The sequence below is a fragment of the Cyphomyrmex costatus genome, unplaced genomic scaffold (assembly GCF_001594065.2).
Source record: "Cyphomyrmex costatus isolate MS0001 unplaced genomic scaffold, Ccosl1.0 scaffold125, whole genome shotgun sequence".
Classification (NCBI taxonomy): domain Eukaryota; kingdom Metazoa; phylum Arthropoda; class Insecta; order Hymenoptera; family Formicidae; genus Cyphomyrmex; species Cyphomyrmex costatus.
In genome coordinates this window covers 671,273-689,920 of record NW_017275229.1, presented here as the reverse complement: position 1 = coordinate 689,920, position 18,648 = coordinate 671,273, and the positions used below count along the sequence as shown (strand labels likewise).

Below are 18,648 nucleotides of genomic sequence, written 5' to 3'. Positions count from 1 at the left end.
GATATAAATTCTAAGTATAATCATAAAGCTTACAACTTGTTAATCTTGTCAAACTTCTACAATAATAAGCCATTAGTAATAAATCAAGTAAAAACTAAAAATTGACAAATCACAGTTGAATGTGAGAATAATTGACTGATTGGTCAATTTCTAGCTCTCTCTTTTAATTTTAACTTCTGATTTATGGCTTATTGTAAAAAACCTGTACAATAAGAGTTTCTACAATAAGTCATTATCTACGCTTTTGAATCTTTAGCTGTAAGAAATTGACCGATCATAGTCGATTATTCTTATTAGGTCTTCTACAATAAGCCATTACCTAAGTTTTAAGTATTAAGTCATAAGAAATTGACCACTCACAGTCGATTATTCTTCTCACATTCGATTGTGATTGGTAAATTTCTTATGATTTAACACTTAAAACTTAAGTATGGCTTATTGTAGAAGGCCTATATCATATTCAACTGCGATTGATCAATTCCTCACAACTTAAGATTTAAAACTTAGTATCTTATTGTAGAAGGTCCATTATAGACTTATAAGAATTTACAAATGCTTATAATTAATGTAATATCTTTATAGACAACTCAGTCGTAAGATTAAAAGAAATTGTAGATATTTACGAATTGGACATTTACGATATATACATGCATAGAATTACAACACCAGTATAAATTCTTACGAGTTTTATGAAAACAATTACAAATTACGAAGCTAACGATTCTATTTAAAGTTAACCTATTAATTTTACATTTTATTTTATAATTCTTATATACCTTTTGGTAAATCATCTATATTTTCAGTGTCCATAATTCCATATGTACGTGGAAATTAAATAATAGTTTCGAGTTTTGTTTACTGTTTATATTGTACGATCCTTTCACCTTTTGACCTTTGTATCTGCCTATCATGGTGCACGCGGTTGGATAATGGCTGCGTTCAGCAAATTCAACAGTTTTGCAACCGTTTTATGATTCGTCTCGTTGATTGGATTATATTTTTAGATCTAAAGGAATAGTCCTATCTCAGCGAAGAAGTTCAAGAGTCGAAGTTCTGACCAATTACAGGGTGCCTTCCAACAAACGACACGGTGCGACACAGTGATCATCTCATCCTTGTTTAATATTGGCGAACAACAAGGACAAACTAATAAAAAATGAAAAGTTCAAGTCATGTTCAAAAAAGGATACATAAAAATTTAAACCTTTTTATGTAATAATGATATATTACCACGAAAAGTAACTGATATATTATTAATTAAAGGTGTCAGTACAAAGTGAACATTCATAAATTGTTGTAACTTTCGACCGATTTTCGAATCGTCTCTGCCTTCCGCTGCCCCCTCACCTCACCGCGCGCGGTACAAAATTACAAATGCCGCACGATGACGATGCTCGAGCGAGAGAATACTCGCCTGTGGTTGGTCGGTTCTTGTACTCTATAACACAACTCTAGGTGCTTTTTCATGCTGACGCTCGACGCTCATTTTCAGCGTCAAAACAAATCACATAATAAAAAAAAGCGTCATATTCGCTATTCGTCAATTTTCATTACGTGATCTGTTTTGATATTGAAAATGAGCGTCAAACGTCAGCATGAAAAGCCACCTTTAAGCTGGAAACACAATGCGAGGGAATAGCGATAGCGATAAGTTTCAACTTATCAGAAATCGAATACACCGGAATACACATTTTTGATAGGTTGGAACTTATCGCTATTCCCTCGCATTGTTCTCGGGCTTTAACCTATCAGAAATCGGATACATTGGTATACATAGTTTCTGATAGGCTCAAATTTCTTATTCCTTCTACTGTAACTGCATGCTTAAGGCTCTTAAAACGTCTATTGTAGATCCGGACTTACGAAAGTGTGTGCGTCAACTTAAGACGACACACAGAGCACTCGGGTCATGTTTCTGAACGTAATTTAAGTTGGCAGTTTACCGATGTTGAGGGAAAAAAATTGATTTTCGATTAATCGGACGAAAAAATAATCGGTGAAAATAATCGATAAATTAAAAAAAAATAATCGGTGTATTCGATTAATCGATAAAAATCGCCCATCCCTACACCTCACTTCGATCGATAGATTCAAACTGACCAGTAAATATGGATAATGCTATGTGCGTGATAATACTATGTTTAATATTTATTTACAAACCGTGATACTTGAACGACTAGCGGTATATCAACAAGCAGAGAAGACACGAAATTATTTGAATAGTGCCTTGAAATAATTTATTTTCCATTATTAACCTTGCGTAACCTTGAATGACCATCAATTATAGGTTACTGTATTTGTCTTAAAATGCTCTATCAGAATGTAAATAAAAAACATTCCATTTAAAAAAACAGATTTGACCTTTGCCTATCCTTGGCCTCCAAAACAATTATTGACATCACATTATATGTCCTTTATGCCTTACAAAACAATTATTGACATCACATTATGTGTCCCTCGAAACCAAGCTTTTGTTTGATACTTTTATTGTTAAAAACACACGAGTTATTCAGGTGACCTATTTTAAATGTCTCACCCTGTATAATATCATTGAATCGATAATATGGTATTAATTACAAAATACTTTCTCAGATCTCGGTGAAATTTATTTTTAGGAAATATATTTATACAATAAAAGGCCTTGTATTATTTAACAATTTAAAGAAAAAAAATTCTCTCAAATCATTATGCATATATTGTATATAATAATAAAATATTTGCAGATACTATCAGTGAGAAATCTAACAGGACATGAGGGCTTTTTTTATGTAATAGCAAGATGCTTTCCGCACTATTGCTCTGTAAAAAAAGTGGATGTAAATTACACAATATCCACCTTTTTACGGCGCTCCTGATGGAAATAAATCGCTGAAATAACAGAAATCTATCAAATTAATGACGATTATGATAATTTCAACAATTTATTTCCATTAGCAGGACAGCAGCGCCGTAAAAAATGGACATTGTTGTGTAGTTTACTTCATCTTCTTCAAAGGATAGTAGTGCACAAGACATTTTACAATTACAGGGTAAAAAGCCTTTATGTTCTCTTTCAGGTTTCTCTTTGGTAATATAATGAACTTATAATCTATTTCGTTTTCTTTACAACAAAAGAACAAAACTATTTTATATTTTTTACATTCACTATATAATATTTGTATGTTATTATATATGGACTAATATTAAATATTATTGCATAAGTTTTATCTGTTTATTAGTTAGCAATATATGTTTAATATAATATTTATGTAAACATAAAATATGTTATCTTAATACAAAACAAGCTACTTTTTTTTTTCTATCACTAATTGTATTATATAAGCAACTTTTGCGTATTCTATTCACTTATTAGTAATTATATTTACCACAGCAAGAAAATATAATCAATATGTTTACTTGAGTTTATTTACTTAAGTAGTTTTGTTTAAAAAAACTCTTGCTTAATATTGCAAACAAATTTGAAAAATTTAATTTAATTGATTATATTTAATGCAAAGTATAATATAATGATTTATATATAATAGTAACAACATATATGCCAGTATTCATAGTTCATCTATATTTTAAGTGTCTTAAAATGCTAATATGAAACTGTGATTGGTTTATAACACTTAAGACAGGTTTGTATATAAGACTATGAATATTAGCCATAATTTACATTTATTTAAAAACGTCTTGTGTCTTTGATTTTAACATCACTTCTAATAATACTTTAAGATGCCCATGCCTCTAATTCTTTTAAGTCGTCATCTTCTTCCGGTTTAGCTTCTATAAATAAAATTTCAAAATTATATTGTTGCAAAATTTAATATTATAAACATATTTATACAAACTTTTTTGTATGCTTGACGCAATATCAAATTGTTTAAAATATATTTTTATAATATAATACATATATAAGAAAATTATAGTATTATAATAATAGTTACTTGTACGAGTTTTGCTTGGTGTAACAGGAACTGAAGTTGGTACTGCTGGTAACTCATCTGTCGTTGTATCGATACCAAGTAATTCTTTGTCAAGCTGTTCTTGTTGAAGTTCTTCTAGCTCCTTCTCTAATTCATCTTCATCAGCATCCTGGCCAAATGCTACTGGATTAGATATAGCATCTGAAATTTCTCTAGCAACGTCTTGTTGTTCTGCTATGTCGTCCATCATATCGTGTACTTGATCAACATCCCTATAGTACAATATAACATGGAAATATATAATTACAATATAAACATGAAATTATTTAATAAGTAAATTACACACTTATTTCTATTTAGACAACTTTTCTATTCCTAATATGTTCATATTGTACTAACAATATTCTCTAGCCAATATTCATGATTTCTTCTTATATTTATTATACCCTTCTTATACTTAAGTATAATTTTAACTATAGTTTTAATTTTTAAGATGTCATAAGTCAATCCCAGAGTTGCATTAACACCTTAAAACATTACTTAAGACGTCTTAAGATAAAATAAAAGAAGATTATAAATATTAATTTCAGATAATCCAAAAATTACTTTAACCCTTTGTTGTACAAATTTTTCTATTAAACATATTTTGCTGAATTTTTGTATGGGGCTGTTCGTATGGGTACGTATAGTACATAAGCAAATTTTTGGCCATTTTTAACCTCCACCCTTCCATGTAAACAAATGTCAAGATTTCTAACCTCCCCTCTATAATTACGTAAGATTTGTCCATATGTAAAGTAAACAAAGCTAATTTGCTGATATTATTAATAACAATCCGTTTTGACATAATTTTTGTTTCAACGCAATTATACGATTCTTTCATTATTAAGAGAATTGTATAATTGCATTGAAAAAAATTATGCTAAAACGAATTGTTATTAATAATATTAGCAAATTAGATATAATTTTTAGACTTACATTGAGCATATGGTTAAACTAAGAGTATAGAGGGCAGTACTAATCTTACTATAAGTATGCAAAATATACTTTAAAACAATATGTATAAAGAAAGGCAAAGAGCCAGTAAATTAACAGATAAATTCAATTTATTATAAACATCATGACGTTGTCTTACATCGTTGAAGTCAAATGTTCAAATGTTTATTTTGCAATTTTGCTTAAAAAGTACTTAGTATGTAGAGTACCATCGCTTACGCTCTCTCTTTTTTTTTTATCAACTGACATGAAGCTTTTATATAACTGACAAGATTACTTCTGAAGTAATAACACATTATACAAGATGAAGAATGCGAAATCTTGAACAATGAATCTTAATTACTTTTTGGAAACAACGTTTATGATGCATTTTTTAAATTTATAACGAATTTTGTATTGTTTTTACTATAATATTGAGAATGACCCGATCGGAGTCGAAACGTATGTTTATAATAAATTAGATATTTATCTGTTAATTTACTGACTGTTTGCCTTTCTTTACATATATTGTTTTATACTTAATGAACCTTATTAATTTTATTATTTTTATATATTTTAAATTTCTAAAATATATGATGAGAGAATAAATATATAAATATACACACAATATGTTATTGATAACATTAATATATAATATTTTATTCTATATTATTAATGCATTTCTTTTCTTATAATTATGCTGGCTTGAATTGCACTTATTGTATGTAATTAGTTGATAATGATACTAAATACCAATATAACAAAAAATATAACAATATTAAATACTGATATAAATCAATTATCAAACACGTAATATAAATCAATATCAAATACGTAAAAACATACAAAAACTATAACGAAAGAGTGCCTTCTATAGACACACTATGTAACAAAAGAGTTAATTATTAGTACAGAAGAACCTTTTTATAGTCACACGCTCGGGTCGGGACCAAATATGACAATAAAGAGGTTATTTTAGCTCCGAGAAACTAATTATCCGTTTGAGCCGAGCCTTGCACGAAAAACGACCAGAATATGAAACAAGACAGCATAAAGTGATCTTGCTTCATGACAACGATCGACCTCAAGTCACAAAACTCGTTAAGAAAACGTTAGGAGCACTTCGCTAGGAAATGCTATCCCATGCGGCTTATTCACCAGACTGTCTCCTTCCGACTACCACTTGTTTCGGTCGATGGCACACGCACTTGCAATTCACAATTCACTTATTTAATGGCACTGAATCCCAGGAACTGGGAAATCACACGGCCAGAACGAAAGTTCAACGAGTAGATTCTATGTTCAAGTGAGTAATCTTACATGCTCTTAATCAAGCAAACGAAGTCACTCTACCAAGCAATCCTCAAGCGGACGAGTTAATTCTACCAAAATTGAGTTGAAATATATGGGGAGCAGGCGGATTCGAACCCGGATCCGCAGATCACGAGTCCGATGCCTAACGTGCGGAGCCACACGACTCCCCACACGCACTTGCAGAGGAACACTTCAACTCTTATGAAAGCATCAAAAAATGGATCTCTAACTGAATAGCCTCTAAAAATAAGTCGTTCTTTCGCCGTGGGATCCGCTTATTACCAGAAAGATGGAAAAAAGTCATCTAACGATGGCCAATACTTTGATGTACGTTTTCATTTTGTTTCTTAAATAAAGTCATACTTTTTGCATAAAAACGGACGGAACTTTCCGACACACTTAACAAGTGATAGATTACCCCCAAAGGTTACAATTGAGCGCTAAAAATACGACCCTGAGTGCGTCTAACCAAGGAACCTCTCGAGGTGTCACTTATTGATTTTAATAAAACTTGGTGAACTTGTAGCTTACATAAGGAAATGAATTTAGAGAATATTAGTTGCGGCCCAAGAACGGTTTGAAGGGGTAAAATCACACCCCTTATGGGTACAGCGGTTTTCAGCTTTTTCTGTTATATCCCGAAAACTATTTGAGATATAAAAAAATGTTTAATACAAAAGTTTTATAATAAAATTAGCTGTATTTATTTGCGTTTTTAGAATAATTATTTAACCTTTTTTTTTCGAAAATTTTAAAAAGAGACGCGTTACGAGGATTACAAACGTATGCTTATACGGAGGTCAACTGTGGATTATTGGGAAGTCGTGACTATAAAGAGGTGGACAATAAAGAGGTTCTACTGTAACTGTAAAAATGTGATAATCTTACATATGTTGATGCGCAGCTTTCATTGCGTCTGCAGCTCCCTTCATAGTAGTAAGAACAGCAGTATTTGTATTTGCACTTTCTAATGCTTCTCTTTGCATTTCAATTGTAGATAATGTGCCATCAATTTGCTGTAACTGTTTCTCATACCGCTTTTTTCTTTTCAGTGCTTGGATGGCAGCTGTAATATATATACTATTCCTAAATTCAAATAATCAAACATATGCAATATGCGAAATGTTAACAATTTAAGCAAAATATTAGCAATGCTAAAATTATTAATAATAATGAGACTCAATAATTAAAAACAATAGAAAATAAATATTCTACAAGTCTGAGCTAGGATATGAGATGCTATTTATTAGAAGTGTGCATTAATTTTAAAGAATTTTTAAGAGATGGTGTAACTAGTACTATGTCGCATTGGGTCATATTGTTGCTACTTTCATGTCAAAGCACCATCATGTGGCTTTAGTTTTCAGTATGTCATTTTGCTGAAGTGTAAACAACATTGTTTTTTTGAGCATTGAATATGTCGAATTTTGTGCCAACAAAACGCAATTTGCGAGATTTGCTTTTTTTGCCTCCTTGAAGAAAAGTGCTGAAAGTCAACGAATGAAAGCTTATGGTGATTATACTCCATCGATTTCAACATGTGAGTACTGATTTCGACGCTATAAAAAAGGTGATTTTGAAATGAAAGGCAAGAAACGTCCAGACCAGCCGAAAAAGTTTGAAGATGAGGAAGTGAAAGCTCGATGAAGACTCGAGTCAAACGTAAGAAGAATTTGCAGAATCATTACATGTTGATCAATCAACAATTTCCAGATGTTTGAAGGCTATTGAAATGATTCAAAAGCAAGGAAATTGGGTACTGTACGAGTTGAAGCCGAGGGACGTGGAAAAGCGCAAAATAACCTGCTGAATTGTTGCTTTAAAGACACAAAAGAAAAAGTTTTTTGCATCGTATCATGATGGGTGATAAAAAATGGATGCGCTACGATAATCCGAAGTGCAAAAAATCATGGTACAGAGCAGACGAACTGAACTATTAACATCGACGGCAAAGCCGAATATTCATAGCGCCAAGCTTATGCTCTGTATTTGATGGGATCAGCTGGATGTAGTGTATTATAAGCTGCTCCAACCCATCACTGGGGAAACGCTACCAACAATTGATGCAATTGAACCGAATTAAAGCAAAAACGGCAAATTACGCGAAAAAACACGACAAAGTGATTTTCTAGCACGACAACGCTCGGCCACATGTTGCAAAACCGGTCAAGGAAACGTTAAAAGCGCTTAACTGGAATGTCCTATTACATCCGCCGTATTCTCCAGACATTGTTCCTTTCGATGATTACCACCTATTTCGATCGATGACTCATGGCCTGTCTAAGCAGCGTTTCCATTCTTATGAAGATACCAAAAGATGGGTCGATTCGTGGATAGCCTCAAAAGATGTGTCGTTCTTTCGATGTGAAATTCACCTATTACCGGAAAGATGGGGAAAAGTAGGAGCTAGCAATGAACTATATTTTGAATGATCAATTTGTAACCATTTTTCACAATAAAGTTGTATTTTTAAATCCTTTAAAATTAATGCACACTTCCAATAATGTAAACAAAATGTAAAATACGAACTTTTTAATAAATAACAAATATATGTTCTAAAATTAATTCTAATGAAGTTAAAATAAGAAATTGGAAAATGCACTATTTAGTCAGCGTATCTTGAAATTATTAATAATAATGAGACTCAATAATTAAAAACAATAGAAAATAAATAAGCTACGAGTTTAAGCTAGGATGTAAGATGCTATTTAATAACAATGCTAAAAGTTTATTAATAGATCTGAGAATTACAGTATATTTGTATCAATTACATCTGTATTGAACTTGTGTTCTTTTTAGAGTCAATAACATAACAAATTTCATTAATAGAAATCAATCCCTTATTATTTCATGATTTACTATTAATTAAAATGTTCATTTAATTATACAACAACAGAGTCTACTTGGTTATGTAATCTACCATCATATTTTTGTCAGCAGATTTTATTATATATATTTTATTATTATTCTACTGACAAATCTGGATATTTAAATACGACAGTCGTCAACAATTATCTGGAATGTATTTATAAAATGATATTGATGTATGTCAATATACATATATCTTATTTTTTAACATAAACCTTTAGCTTTTCAATTAGCTTAGCTCAGTATTTAATAATTTCATTTATAGTCCTAGTAAAAATTTTTAATCAGTTTAGTCACATATGTATCACTTCTTTCATACTTTGGTCAATAGCAAATTTATCTTTTAAAATATTTTTGAATAAATTAAACAGATTACGCGCGCTTGCACGTATACTCGCACTCACACATATAATTACTCGTATCCTCTTAGAGATCCTGAAGTAACTGAGCACAGAATTGCCGTAACACAATAGGTGCATCCAGAAACACGACCGCTCACTAAGCGCTCAATGAGCTTTTTTATCTGATTGACATATTCTATTAGATCTAAATATGTAAACCAAACAGGTACAAGAGCTCACTGAGCGCTCAATGAGCGGTCGTGCTTCTGGATGCACCCATTGAGACAGACTTAAGTTACAGACATAAGCAACGCACAAGCTTTGGCGTATGACGTTGGAATTAATGGAGATCGCTATATTTGTTGATAGCGTGCTACTATGTACTATACAGGTTTGAGAAGTAATGAAAAATTTTGTCGCATAGGGATAAAATAGACTAAACTGAGAAGAAAAGTCTACCATTTTACAATTTTCACAATAGTTAACGAGATATTAATTTATAAAGATATTCAAATTCACCCAGCCCACCGCCAAATGCAAGCCCGCGGCTGAATACGACCGCCCAATGAGGCGCTAGACAATGGGTGCATCCAGAAGCACGACCGCTCATTGAGCGCTCAGTAAGCTCTTGTACCTGTTTGGTTTATATTTTTAGATCTAATGGAATATGCCAATTAGATAAAAAAGCTCATTGAGCGCTCAGTGAGCTCTTGTACCTGTTTGGTTAATATTTTTAGATCTAATGGAATATGCCAATCAGATAAAAAACCTCATTGAGCGCTTAGTGAGCGGTCGTGTTTCTGGATGCACCTAATGTTCATTGCCGCTTGTTATAAACAACGCTTGTCTAGCGATGGCGAACGCGCGCAGCGCTAAAAAGTAAATAATCTAATCGTTTGTAAAAAAAAAACGATACAGTTAAAAAATTATACTTTGTATTAAACCGTCAAAAATAAATTAAGAGAAAAATACGCCTATTTTCGTTAATACTTTCCCATAGAGTGAATTTATTGTACAGTCGCGAACACAGGTTGTGATACTTTTTTCCCGATGATTTGCAGAACACGCCAAAATTTTCAGAGCACGATTCACTATCTATCGATATGTGTAACGAACGGTTGTGATAGTTGTCAAAGTGATACTGAATCGAAATATACAAGATGAAATCGAGAAAGGTATCTTGTTCGACACGACACACTTAAGATTAATTGGATTAATTATTAAGTTATTTATTGGTTAAATATTTATTTTGTATAGGAAAGCTGTAAATCACTGTAGAACTCGACTGATTGACATCTTAAGTATCGTGTATATTTATATTTATCTTAAGTATACCTATTTATCGCGTCGCACAAGATACATTTTTTTATCTCACTACGAATCTGTATCACTTTGATATATATACAATATACAATTATACAGATAAGTATAATAAAATATTATATACATAAATATTATACAAATACACAATATAAATTAATTATAAATGATACATATCAGAGGAAGTGAAATGTCTAATCGAGTCTTGTACACAGGATGTTGGTGTGTGTTGATACGATTGATTTATTTGTACCGTTTTTTCTTATGTTTGATCCTCGATTTGGATCCTTATTAAGAAATTCTAATATTATAAAATCATTGTGCTGCATGGAACAATGCTACAATATCAGGAGTAATATTACATGTTGGCGTTTCGTCCCGGCTTCCCACTACTAGACTCATGAGTAAGGTAATGTAGTAGGAGCCTACCTTAGACGCCTGGGGGAGATATTAGAAAGAAGTTCTATATAATCAGATACTCATGTATTTCGGCACTGAAGCCAACATGTGATATTCTTCGCAATCTTATTTTTCACAAATTTTCATTTATCATTACTTTCAAATATAAGAACGATTACAATTTGTTACTCCTGATATTGTAGCATTGTTCCATGCAGCACAATGATTTTATAATATTAGAATTTCTTAATAAGGATCCAAATCGAGAATCAAACACAAGAAAAAACGGTATAAATAAATTAATCGTATCAACACACACCAATATCCTGTGTACAAGACTCGATTAGGTATTTCATTTCCTCTGATTTTCATCACACAAGTCAATTAGTATCTTCATTCATTATATATATAAATACATAAATATTATTATTATATTATTATAAATAAATGATCACAGATTTACACAATTTTACTTAGCATGCATGACTAAGAGATTATATATATATATATATATATATAACGAATGACTTTCACTGATTGAACTAAAGATGCATCAAACGCACACACTCGCATGTGGTTCTTCGTGCGAAGCTTTGAACATCCGGGGTCTACTGATAACACACATACACTTATCGGCCGAGACCTGTAAGTTATCTACTGTACTGTATAGGTCCGATTTGGACTCCCAAAGAGAGGTCCGTTTTGCACACGGGTTCTTTCGAACGATTAGAACAAACAAAAGTAATCACAAAACTCTTGATATTTTTGAATTCTACACTCTTTAATTATCTTAAATCAATTATCGTTCAAATTTTTAACATCTTTTAAATAATGATTTACAAGGATTTTCTTTTTTAAACAAAGGCTCTAATAGGCTAAGATGGTCCAAAATGCCCCAGAAGGTATTTCAATGGCTCAAAGTCTATTCTTTTCTATACTGAAAAGTAAACATTTTCAGCAAGTTTCAACTTCCTAGCCGAATAATTAAGCCCGTTACACCGGAAAAGGTGTTTTTTTAATTTTTATTTTTTTACTTCGTAACTGTAAGAGCAATCTCTACACAAAAATTCAAGTGTGTAAACGATATCAGAGTACATATATGACAATTTTTTCGGCGTAATTTACTGTACGGGAGATTTTTAAAAAAATTAATGAAAAATTAAAAAAATTTTTTCTCGCTTTCAAAAAATGACGCCCTCTGAAAAAAATTTCAGAAGATGTATTTTCGTTTAAAGTATATTGTCAATTTTTTTCAGATTTTTAAAAAAATTGGGCCATTGTCAAAAAAAATAAAAACTGCATTTTTCACCAGTTTTTAACTTTATAAGCGCAAGTGACCTATATTTGCATGATATTTAACGCGCAATTAGTTATATTTCTTCGCACAATAGAGAGACATGTTTATTTTTCAATCCTACATTCATTATATCAGATAATTTGCGATATTTCTTAATTTTTTACCGGCATTTTTGTATATTTGTTTGAAATAATATCATTATAATGCTAAAGATTGTATATTGCTGTGGAAACGCGTAAAAACCCGACATTCAAAAACCCGATACTTCAAAAACCCGACACTTCAAAAACCCGACATTAAAAAACTCGACACTTCAAAAACTAGACTTTAAAAAACCCGACACTTCAATTTTTTCATAACAACTCACAACAATTTAATTTTTTGGTGCCGCGGTTTTGAAAGTCGAGTTTTTAAAGTGTCGGGTTTTTACGTGTTTCCATGGCTGTTATCGTGTATGATGTCGTATTGCCATGAATTTTTTCAAAATATATGTCTTGCCAATACGTATAACTTAGAATCTCTTAAGATTTTCTTCTCAGTAATTCTGCACATGACTGTGGTTATAATTGTGATGAAATTACTGAGAAGAAAATCTTAAGAGATTCTAAGTTATACGTATTGGCAAGACATATATTTTGAAAAAATTCATGGCAATATGACATCATACACGATAACAGCCATGGAAACACGTAAAAACCCGACACTTTAAAAACTCGACTTTCAAAACCGCGGCACCCAAAAATTAAATTGTTGTGAGTTGTTATGAAAAAATTAAAGTGTCGGGTTTTTTAAAGTCTAGTTTTTGAAGTGTCGAGTTTTTTTTTAATGTCGGGTTTTTGAAGTATCGAGTTTTTGAAGTATCGGGTTTTTGAATGTCGGGTTTTTACGCGTTTCCACAGCAATTTACAATCTTTAGCATTATAATGATATTATTTCAAACAAATATACAAAAATGCCGGTAAAAAATTAAGAAATATCGCAAATTATCTGATATAATGAATGTAGGATTGAAAAATAAACATGTCTCTCTATTGTGCGAAGAAATATAACTAATTGCGCGTTAAATATCATGCAAATATAGGTCACTTGCGCTTATAAAGTTAAAAACTGGTGAAAAATGCAGTTTTTATTTTTTTTGACAATGGCCCAATTTTTTTAAAAATCTGAAAAAAATTGACAATATACTTTAAACGAAAATACATCTTCTGAAATTTTTTTCAGAGGGCGTCATTTTTTGAAAGCGAGAAAAAATTTTTTTAATTTTTCATTAATTTTTTTAAAAATCTCCCGTACAGTAAATTACGCCGAAAAAATTGTCATATATGTACTCTGATATCGTTTACACACTTGAATTTTTGTATAGAGATTGCTCTTACAGTTACGAAGTAAAAAAATAAAAATTAAAAAAACACCTTTTCCGGTGTAACGGGCTTAATTATTCGGCTAGGAAGTTGAAACTTGCTGAAAATGTTTACTTTTCAGTATAGAAAAGAATAGACTTTGAGCCATTGAAATACCTTCTGGGGCATTTTGGACCATCTTAGCCTGCTAGAGCTTTTTCGCATGATAGCCGAAAATATATTTGCATCTATTTTATGAACGTTATGACAGAGTACTGCCAAATTGCTATCACATGTTCGGTGTCTTATAAGGATTTTACATTATAAATAGCACTAGTTGAATTTATTTAAATTAAAAAGGTTCTATTTGGAACACAGTCCGATTTAGGACGATTCTTCCCTATACTTTGATTCTGTATCACTGACAGCTATCATAACCACTCATTATACGTATCGATAGATGGTGAATTGGGCTCTGAAAATTTTATGAAACTATCGAAAAAAAGTGTCACAACCTCAGTGTCCGCGACTGTACATGTATATCAAATTCTGCAAACTGTGCGCCAAAATCTTTTTTGGTCTTGAAACATTCATGAACAAAACTAAAGTAGTAATATCACATATTACAATTGACAAGCAATTTAATTTTGCTAACAAGTATCTTAGAAGAATATTAATAATTTGATGCGCTAATATAATCACATCAAGATCTGTACATAATTTTAATCTCTGTACATTAATTTATTAATTTTATTATTAAAAATATGATTTTAACTGGATTTTAAACTGTATCTACCGCCTTCTATATCAGCATCCTTGTCCATGAAAAACATTTATTCTGATAGTATAAACAAACTTACAAAATATTGAACCATGTATATGATATTAACAAGAGAATATATTAAAAAATAACTTAAATGTAATCCTTATTAGTGCTTTAATAAATTTTATAAATTCATTTTGGAAAACTATTGATTTATCTTCGTATATACAGTTTTCATAAGTAACAAGAGTTACATTATACCTAGAACTATACAGATATCATCTAACAAAATAAGAAAGATTTTAAAAGTGAAATATTTTGCTATAAAAGATGGTTCTGTATATTCACATTAAGAATTTCAAAGCTTCTAGTTTCAAATACTGATTTTTTGAAAAATTAAATAAGTATAAACAATTTGATCATTTTGGATTAAATAATCATTTTGGCAGTATAATAAATTGTAGAAAGTGTTAAAAAAAATTTATAATGTTTCAATCCAATCAACTTTTTTTAAATACAATTTAATATTAACATGAATACAATTTAAGTTTGTATAAACTATCCATATAAGTATCAGTACATTCTGTTTCATGTATGATACGCACATATACCATTTTATCCTTGTTGTTTACTGAATATTAAAAGAAGATAAAATAATGCATTATGTACATCATGTATGAAATAAAATGCTCCCAATGTTACTATTTGCTGAACTATCAAAATAATGGTGTGAAATTAATCCAAAACTATTCATATTGCTTATGCATTGAAAAAAAAATTTGTTCCTTAACATTATAATACTTAACACTGTTCTTCTTCCATTGTTTAAAATCTGTCATTTGCTAAGTTAATTGATCCAACAATTTTAAAATATTTATATTTGTTAATTTTTGAAAAAAATATGCGTTTGAAGCCAGAATTAAAAATTTTTAGGATAGACAATTTTTTGCACAAATTTTGCATTTTAAAATTTTATTGCTTGTTTAGACCCAGTTTCACAACTCATGGTTCACTCTTAACCAAGATTCGATTTATTTCTCATCTCTTTTAAATTTTAGAATATATAAGAGACTACACGCATAATAAAAGGAACAGGAAACAGAGAACAGAGAATAAGAATTTCAACCTATCAGAAATCATATACTGTGGAATAAACAGTGTATATTCGATAATACATGATTTCTGATAGGTTAAAATTCTTATTCTGTTCTCTGTTCCTTTTATTTTGCACAGCCCTTAGAAAAAGGTAAGGAATAAATTAACCCTCAGTTAAGAGTTAATCGTGAATTGTGAAAGTGGACCTGAATCTTCTACTTACAAAGACAAAACAGACAATAATAATTCAGCATAATAAGGTATTAAATTTTAAATTTATCAATTGGCTATACGATATAGACATCTGACATATACTCTTGCATTCAATAAATTTGAAATATTTTGCTGTACAACAAATTTAATACTAGGCATCTTAGCAATACAAACAAAAGAGAAATATTCCTCAATATAAAAGATTAAAATAATAGTTAACTGTAAAAGTCAAATACAAACGTAAAATGATCGAATACGAAATACAAAAATCGTGGAAAGTCTACGAGTTATACCTCGTTTATTTTTCGAAGCATTTTTTTTCGCTATTAATATTTCATTGTCAATCTTGCTCTCCAAGAACTCCTGTTTCTTTATTAACATATCCTCTGTTTCGCGTAACTTCTGAATCGCTTCAGCTGTTGAAGGGACAGTCGGTTCCTTCTTGCCACCGAACACTTTGCTGAAGAAGCTCATTGTGTTGCGCGTATGTCTCAGATTTAATAAATAATTAAAATTTACTTTCGATCGTATTGTAACGAAATCTATGCACGTGTTTTGAGGTTAAAACAGTCCAAATAAAAAGTGCACCAAATACTACAAAATCACTGTCACCATATTGCTTTCAGATTTTCAGAGCCTCCGTAGACTATACGAAATTACCACAGCGCCTTATGCCTAGTTCACACTAGGCGCGATGAGCGATGCGCGAGGAGCGATAACCATAAGAACTCTTCTTTACATCGTCGTGTGAGCTAAAGCAAAGCTTTTATTGGTTATCGCTCATCGTTCATCGCCCATCGCATCCAGTATGAACTAGGCATTATGCCATCTTACATCAGAGCCTTGCTAGTTGCATGGTCGAATCTACAATGGCCTAGTTTACATCGTGCACTTAATACGCGTACTAACTAGTTACTTTCTATTAAATTATCTTAATTTCAGTAATGTATTTAAAGAATGATGTATAAAATTGATACAATACGCATCAAAATGTTTAACTAAATACGTTTATTGTGTATACATTTACATATGTCGCTGAAATTAAGATAATTTGATAAAAAGTAACACGGAGTAATAAGAAGGAGATCAAACTCGAGGATAAATATGGGCTCGAAACACGGTTTTGGAAAAACCCCATGGAAAATCGAGAAGATGTGATTTTAGCGCCATTGCGGGAAAAGTTGGAAGTATATTGACTGTCATGTGACATATATTTATCTCTCTCTAACCTACATTTTGCTAACCTACATTTCGATGTGTTTCTATGTGTTTTCCGACAGGCGCGCTCGGATCAATTAATTCCATTAAAAAGTGCATAGCAACGTATAGTAATGTGAGTTTGTCACTAGCCCGTGCCGTAAACCGCGCTCCATGTAATATCAGGGAAAAGAAATAGGCGATACGCGTTACGCGGTTAACTAACTAGGCAGCTATAGAGACCTAGAAAACAGAGATGCGTCATTGAAGGGTATGGCTTGATTGGCTGTCTAAATCACATGATCCGAGAGCCATTTTAATTCACTATTGAATCTAATAGATACCCAATCAGCACAGAAATATTGCAGCAATGTTGCAGCAATATTTATTTGTAAGGTTGCAACATTGCACCAACATTGCAAAATGTTGTTGCAACGTTGCTGCAACATTGCAGCAACGGTAAAATGTCCGCCTCTAGAAATATTGCGATGCAATATTGCACCAATATTACAATTTAATATAATACGTATTATATTACCGTACAGCACAGTTGCTTGCAGCAACATTGCTGCAATATGACTACAATGTTAAATGTTGCAGGAATATTGCAGCAATGTTGCTGCAACTTTTGTGCCATATGTAATGTACATTACATTATACCAGAAGGTTTGCGGCAATAATGAAGCATTAATAATGCTTGGGGCATTAATAATGAAGAAAGACACGGTGATAACCCGCAAACCTTCTGGTATAATTGAAGAAAATACCCGTGAAAGCCTCAAAAGCGTAATACATTACATTGTAATATTGTTGCAATTGCATAGCAATATTTCTAAAGGCGTTTTTATATAATATTCGTTATTAATAATATCCGTTATTATAATGAGATGCATTACATATTTATTTATGTAATTATTTTTGCTATGTGTTTATCATTTGTATATATATCCCACAAATTGTTTGTATAAATGGAAAATATTAAATACACTTATTACAAAGTATTTTGTTATAACAATTTATTATAAACTGTTTATTATAAACGTATAAAAATAAACATATAAGTATGTATATGAAATAAACATATAAGTATATATCATTCAGAATCATCATCCGAGTGAACCCAGGTGTCGTGTTATCCTTGTATATCATTCGTAAACAACAAGGATAAAACAATATCTGGGTGCATCCGGACGACGATTCTGAACGCACCCCAGTTCCTCCATGATAGAAGGAAAGCCAACAGAATAGTGAGATACAAAACATGAATAAATCTCTGTCTTTCTCTTACGCGCGCATATTGTGAGTAATGGAAAAGAATATAAATTCTTTGTCGTTATATTCAAGCACATAAAATCAGTAGTTCATTTGCAGAATTTTTTAAAAATATTGCTGCAACATTATTAAAACCATGTTGCATATCTACATTTTAACAATATTGCTACAACGTTGCATAGAGAGAGAGAAAAATTTAGACAATACAGTGTCGAAGTGCAATAAAAAACTATTATTATGGTGTAAGTATTCTTATTTGTGTGAATATTTAATATCGGACTTAATCTAAACTAATCTAATCTTTCTACCTTTTGCATCAATTGTCATCAGCTTATTGGTCAAGAGC

The 18,648-nt window shown here is 31.2% G+C and overlaps 1 protein-coding gene across 1 annotated transcript; it reads right to left on the bottom strand.

Annotated features, from left to right (window-relative positions):
* Positions 1–3,626: 3,626 nt before the first annotated feature.
* Positions 3,627–16,461, bottom strand: shrb (charged multivesicular body protein shrub). The gene is made up of 4 exons (XM_018550674.1): positions 16,127–16,461; positions 7,086–7,263; positions 3,930–4,180; positions 3,627–3,768 (listed from the first exon to the last, which is right to left on the bottom strand). Exons 1-4 carry the CDS (start codon positions 16,305–16,307, stop codon positions 3,713–3,715), a joined length of 666 nt encoding a protein of 221 aa, XP_018406176.1. The 5' UTR covers positions 16,308–16,461; the 3' UTR covers positions 3,627–3,712.
* Positions 16,462–18,648: the final 2,187 nt, after the last annotated feature.